The 7,046-nt window shown below is 39.7% G+C and overlaps 1 protein-coding gene across 1 annotated transcript; it reads left to right on the forward strand.

Annotated features, from left to right (window-relative positions):
- The first annotated feature begins 432 nt into the window (after positions 1-432).
- On the forward strand, positions 433-6,544 carry LOC149302766 (pseudouridylate synthase PUS7L-like). The gene is made up of 8 exons (XM_089481973.1): positions 433-1,336; positions 1,761-1,920; positions 2,215-2,413; positions 2,730-2,819; positions 3,263-3,344; positions 3,701-3,981; positions 4,074-4,127; positions 6,224-6,544. The coding sequence occupies exons 1-8, from the start codon at positions 433-435 to the stop codon at positions 6,542-6,544; spliced, it is 2,091 nt and encodes a 696-aa protein (XP_089338099.1).
- The last annotated feature ends 502 nt before the right edge of the window (positions 6,545-7,046 follow it).

A 7,046-nucleotide genomic window follows, 5' to 3' on the forward strand; every position in this document is an offset into this window, starting at 1 on the left:
ATGTCGTTTCTCGCAGCTGATTATCCAAGGATTTAAAGAAGGGCAATATACATGATTTTGGGAAGAGAAAGCGTCTTACAGACACCTACTGAGGATCATTGCTACACTAATTAAACCATTAACAAATTTATTGATCTCTGCCCGACAAACAGTCGCATGTATGTAACTTCTGTTACAAACACATAAAATAATATGTAAGTCGTTTATAAAATCACTATGACTCCATTCATTATTTGGGGTAGCAGAACTTTGGATAGCCCCCCTTATTCTTACACGATTCATTAAAAGATCACAGAACAATGCAGTTACTTCTCAAAACTCTTCTCATTGGCATTATCTGCTAAAATTACCTTTAAATCTTTAACATTGCCATTGCTACATTATTGCTTTGCTGATAATGTCCTCTTGTTTTGTAGGCAATACCTACTTAGAATGGAAAAAGAAGAAAGTACATTTGAGTTCCTAGATCATCTTTGTTATGTGAGTGAACATATTGGGTTTTTTGGATCCATCAAAAATACTTGTGCTGATTTTGTTGTAACAGAGATTGATCTCTCTGGCCGCTTGGTTACTGAAGCTTATCACAGAGAGGCTGAAGATGAGATAATAAATACTAATGACAAGAAGAAGGCTCACCAAGAACAAATTAAAAAACAACGGGTTACCTCAAAGGACATTGATCATGAACTTCATGCTGGATTTTCTGGAGATGTCAACATCATGTCAGATGCATCAAGTGAAGAAAAAAAGGATTTCTCAGTGGAAGAGCTTATTCAAGAAAGTGATGCAGACTCTTGCAATTTGCTAAACCCTCTGTTGGATGTAGCCATACAGAAGTCTTTACACCAATTTGCAGCTTCGATAAAATCAAGTTGGAAATCACAAACATCTGAAGATTATCAACAAGAACTTTCCCTTGGCTTGTTTCCTGACAAGAATGAAAGAGCAAAAATCCACAGTGTTGTGCGACAAACGTTCCCGTTTCTCCTGACAATGACTAAAAGTACAGAACTTCTTGTCAAACCAAACCTGGATTACAAAGAGCTGTGCCAGCTAACATCTGAAGAGGAGGCGGATGAATTCTTTACATTCTTAGATGCAAAAGTTGATAATTCCAGGTTTACGTTTCATCCTGATGCCTGTAAGGAGCACAGGGCCTCTGTGCATCATTTTGTCAGTAAGAAATTTGGAAGACTATTGGAAACTAAATCGTTTTCAGAGAAAGACCCTAATGGACAGCAAAAGGCAGCCATAACGGTTAGATTTAGAGAGAGAGCAGGCACTTCGAGAAAGAGGCACAGAACAGATGATATTGACAAACACAATGTATACACGGGTAAGAGTTATGTCACTAATAAACTACGGACTTCAAAATGACATTTTAAGTACTTATAAAGGATAGAAGTAAGAAGGATTCGCAGAATTGGACTGGAGTTCTTTATTCACAAAACAACTTAAAAACAAGAATCCACATATGCATTAAGTCAAGTATTTAGTTTTTTCATGGCAGCCTCTTTTTGTGGTGGCAAACACTCTTTTTATGAATAGATACTGTCTCTAATTAAATACAGCGCCTCATTAAGTTTGTTTCAGAGATCCCTTGTTGTAAAGTGCACTTACTTTTTGGTCTATTTTAAACTGACCTGTATTGGCAGTTGTATCCAATCCTCCAATGTAAACATAGAGATGGCAACCATATTTATTTTACCTGTTTTCCTAGCTTTATATGTCATGTGTTACATAAATTGTTTTTGTTTTAGCATTTAGCCTTAAGAAAGAGAACCTGGAAACCATGGAAGCCATCAGCTGTATGTCTTCATTACTTGGAATACTTCCTTCAGATTTCTCTTACGCAGGAATCAAAGACAAAAAAGCTGTTACTCACCAAGCCATGGTTGTAAAGAAGGTGACCCCAGAGAGGTAAAATGCATGTTCTTTTCAAAATTGTCTTCATATAGTTTAAACTACAGTAACTATTTTTGGAAGGTTATTATACTCCCCTTATTCAATGTAAATAGTAGTCGAATAACACAATATTCATCCAATATTGGTGCCAATACTTGCTGGGATATTATTTTAGGGTTTCCAACCATTGCCAATACAGGATCTTGGTAGCCTTCTGTGCAGTCTTTTCAATTATACTTCTTTTCACAGAAAACATCTTTGCTATGGTTCCACAACACTGACCAGTCTCCCATTTGTTTTTTTTTAAAGCTTGCAACAGATTGGAAGTTCAGTTGAAAGAAAAGGAATGAAACTGTATAATATACGGTCTACAAACCAACACTTGCGGCTTGGTCAGTTGACTGGAAATCATTTCAGTATTGCTGTCAGGGATGTTAAACATCACAGTGATGATGACGCTTCAGCGGATATTGAAAAGAGAATTGAGGAGGCCATTTGCAATGTTAAGGTTAAGTTTTAGAAACATACCTCTTCAAAGACTATCATGTACTCTGTCTCCGTGTTGTGTTCACACCTCTCTTCCTGCCATTACCCTATCTGATCAGGCCATCTTACTTGTCTTGCATACCAGGTCTCTTGTACATTGGAAACCATAGGCGCTCTCCTTTCCCTATCACTTGTGAACAACTTTCTTCTCGTTAAGTTCTCCTTTCTTCTGCCACTGGAAATCTTCAAACATGTTCAAAACACAAAAACATGATGTATAGCTGTATAGCTGTAAATTGTTTTGCTGATGATGTCCTTACAACTGTGTATCTTTTCAGATGAAAGGTTTTATAAACTACTATGGACCCCAGAGATTTGGAAAGGGTCACTCTCATGAGATTGGACTAGCATTGCTTAAAGATGAAATGGTAAATTTCCAGGGCTAAATCATGTTGTGTAAAACTGATAACATACTACCATATAACATGGCTTTTTAAATGAGTAAATATAGAAAACTGTGAAAACAAAATCTCCAGCTTCACTGGTACTGACCTTTAAGACGTTGTGCCATATTGTTAATATTATCAGAACTGTTATGAAGCTTAATCTATTAACTCCCTGGTTTGAGTGCTGTGCAAAATAACAGGCGTGTCAAATGTGGTCAGTTTACAAAGACTGAGATAGGCTTTACGGCCCCCTTCTCTTCCTTGGTTTTTCTTCCCATATCCCATGGAAACCATTTCAACTGATAGAAGCGACCATTATTGTATATGTATGCACACGTTTGATGATGATGAAACTTATTGGTATACTCCTGAACCATCCTTCAATTTATAGAATATCAAGATTAACAGTTACTTATTTTCTGTAGGAGAAGGCTGTGAAGTTGTTGTTCGCACCAGGTGACACCGAAGATGCTGTAAATAAGGCTAAACAATATTTCCTTCAGACAGGTTAGTTGGAAATATAATAGTACTATGACTATGGTGGGGAGTTAATTCATCTTGTTTTGTTTTTTTTTTGTTTAAACAAACATCTTGACTATGCATTATGATACGAAATTTGATGTCCTATGTGGTCTATTTAAGTATGCTGACCAGCTCAACCTTGGCAGGACAAACTTTCATAATACATAGTGAAGTTGATTTGTTACACAATGAAGTTCGTAATACTGCCCGCAGGGGTTTATGGAAGTTAGATTTAAACAGTACCAGGTGAGTCTAAACAGAAACATTTGCCTATATGTTCAACAAGCTTCACATTTGTCTCAGCAGATGTATATTCAAGTTAGATTTTTCAAATATTGCAGGAGATCCCAAAGGAAGTCTCACATTAATGCCTGATTACAAGGTCCGTGAAAGAATGCTGCTCCGTGCACTCAATCGCTATGGAATGAATGAGGAGGGATTTGTACGAGGGTGGTTTAGCATCCCACATTCAATGCGAATCTTTTACACGCATGCCTATTGCAGTAAGGTGTGGAACGAGGCAGCCTCTTACAGGTTTTTGTCCTATGGCTCTAAAGCGGCGGAGGGGGACTTAGTTCTGTGCGATCAAAGGACTGATGAAAAGACTTTGCTCAGCGATAGAGTAAGTACATGGTTTAAATATTGCAAAACAATGCCTTTGCAGAGTGGTTTTCTCCCCAGTTCCACTGACTAATCCATTTTATTTCTTTGCAGGTCCATGTAGTTACTGCAGCAGAAGAGAAGGAAAATGTATATACAATAAAACAAGTAAGCGTTCTCTTTTATTGATTTAGCATTTAGCATTAAACAACTTACATTAGGGCTACAACTAACGATTATTTTAATAATCGATTAGTTGGCCGATTATTTTTTCGATTAATCGATTAATCGGATAAAAAAAAATTAAAATTTTCAATTTAAAATAATGTAATAAAAAACGTACAATTTACACTTTCATCTCTTTATCACAATGGCCTCTCTCTATTCACCTTCTTATTTTACTGACATAATAATAAAAGCTACAAGAACCCAAACACAGTGTTTCTCAAACTAGGTTTTAATACAAAGTTATTAGTAAATATTAATTCATATGTTAACTATTTTTCATATTTAATAAAAACTATGAGAAAAAAGCCTTGTTTAAATTTTTTTTATTTACCAAACTGCCCCGGTTATGCACATCTGACCCCCAGCTTGCCACTCTGCCCCCATATATGCCTTATACCTCTTATATGCCAGTGATATGCAACTGAGCCCCCTGATATACCTTTTACCCCCAGATATGTTTTATGCCCCCCTGATATGCCTTATACCCCCTATATGCCCTGAAATTCATAATACCCCCCATACACCACTATAACTCACCCATACACCACTCTGGCTCCTCCCCCTCCCATACACCACTCTGGCTCCTCCCCCTCCCATACACCACTCTGGCTCCTCCCCCTCCCATACACCACTCTGGCTACTCCCCCCTCCCATACACCACTTTGGCTCCTCCCCCTCCCATACTCCACTCTGCCTCCTCCCCCCTCCCATACATCACTTTGCCTCCTCCCCCTCCCATATACCACTTTGCCCCCTCCCATACTCCACTCTGGCTCCTCCCCCTCCCATACACCACTCTGCCTCCTCCCCCTCCCATACACCACTCTGCCTCCTCCCCCTCCCATACATCACTTTGGCTCCTCCCCCTCCCATATATCACTTTGCCTACTCCCCCTCCCATACATCACTCTGCCTCCTCCCCCCTCCCATACTTCACTCTGCCTCCTCCTGCCATACTCCACTCTGCCTCCTGTCAGCCACGGAGGTTCACAAGACACCAGGGAGCCGGGTAGAGAGGCAGAGTGCCGTATGGGAGGGGGAGGAGCCAGAGTGGTGTATGGGAGGGTGGCTCCCATACACCCTTCTGACTCCTCCCCCTCCCATACACCGCTCTGCCTCTCTACCCGGCTCCGTTACTGACAGGAACTTTCACTGAAGCTTCATAGAAGCCTCAGCGTAAGTGAAGGTGAGTAACGGAGGCTGTCTGTGCGATGCAGACCCCCACCGGCTGACAGAGAGGATGATTCTCTGTCAGCCGGTGGGGGTCTGTACGATGCGCACAGACAGCCTCCATTACTGCCCTTCACTTACGCTGAGGCTTCTATGAAGTCAGTAACGGAGCCGGGTAGAGAGGCAGAGCGGTGTATGGGAGGGGGGAGGAGTCAGAGGGGTGTATGGGAGGGGGAGAGAGACGAAAGTGAGAGACCGGCTGACAGTGAGGGGAATCCAGGTCCCCTGCAGCGTTGCGGGGGATCTGGATTCTAGTGTTATAATCCGATCTCTGTTTGAAGTCGGATTATAATTTTTCTAATCGATAAAAATCGATTTGATTAATCGATAATGAAAATCGTTGACAACGATTTTCATTATCGATTATTATCGATTTTATCGATTAGTTGTTTCAGCCCTAGCTTACATATTATGCTAATACAAAGGTCTCAGACTGTCACGTTAACACAATGTTAATATTGGTTGACAGAGCCAGTGTAAAGTAAATAGTAATATGAAACTTATGTGATAACATTAAGGCAGAGATGTATTCATTATAGTGAGAATTGCAGGAAAGCTGGAAATGTTAACGATCTGACTTTACTGCATTATAAGGACCTACCACAGTAACCTTGTCCTATTATAACAACTATTAATGTAGATTATGAGACAGTCTTGATGCTAGGCCTTCTCTTGGCTTGCAGCTCTCTGTGTTGTGGAAACAGCAGGTTTGCTCACCCCTGTTTAGAAAAAAAAAATCTTCCAAAAGTTCTGGTAGCTTTTTTTAAATCTATTTACATCCCTTCTTTTTCATTTTTTTTTAAAAGGTAGTTCTCCCAATGCCTGGACACAGCATTAAGTATCCTACAAATAAAGTTGGACAGTGGTACCGTGAAGCTCTTGCCAGGGATGGGTTACAGACCTGTCAATTTCGAATTGGTTCCTTGCAGTTGAATCTTCCTGGGTGCTACAGGCACATATTAAAACATCCCCACAAACTATCATACGCGTTACACCAAGAAAAAGAAAATAAGACAGAAAATGAAGATCAGGACTCACCGAAACAGTTTTTAAAATTGACATTTGAACTTGATTCTTCCTGCTATGCAACTGTTTGTCTTAAGGAGATAATGAAATGTAAATTTTAACTTACCTTCTTGAACTGCTTTAGTAATAAAGAAACAGTATCAATAAAGATACTTGGGGATTTGTAAAATTGTTTATGAAGTTTAATAACTAATAAGGTGTTTCTCAATTTAATTGTATTCCTTGAATGAATGTTCTCATTATGCGGTACCCACATTGCACAATGTGTCTGGAAAAAAAAAAGGTTCAAAATTTAGCTCAAAACAAAACAGAACAAAAAAAACTTCAAGCAAGTTAATACATTAGCCAGTATTTCCAGCTCAGTCATGCCAGCTAGGGGAGATTCCCCATGACACCTTCTACAGTTGAGCAGCTTCCAGTGTGAGATCCATGTACTCTCTCCTACAAGTAGACATAGCCATGCCATGTTTTTATTTTTAAACAAGTAGTAAGAACAGGACATAATTTCCATACCTGGGAAGTGTGCCCCTCTGAAACGCTCCCACTCTGTATGTGAGCTGGGCTGAGTGGAGCTGGGCGTACAAGGGCTCTGGTTAGCAACAG

This window comes from Sceloporus occidentalis, unplaced genomic scaffold (genome assembly GCF_023333645.1).
Source record: "Sceloporus occidentalis isolate IW3139 unplaced genomic scaffold, rSceOcc1.0.p SCAF_17, whole genome shotgun sequence".
NCBI classification, from domain to species: Eukaryota; Metazoa; Chordata; class Lepidosauria; order Squamata; family Phrynosomatidae; genus Sceloporus; species Sceloporus occidentalis.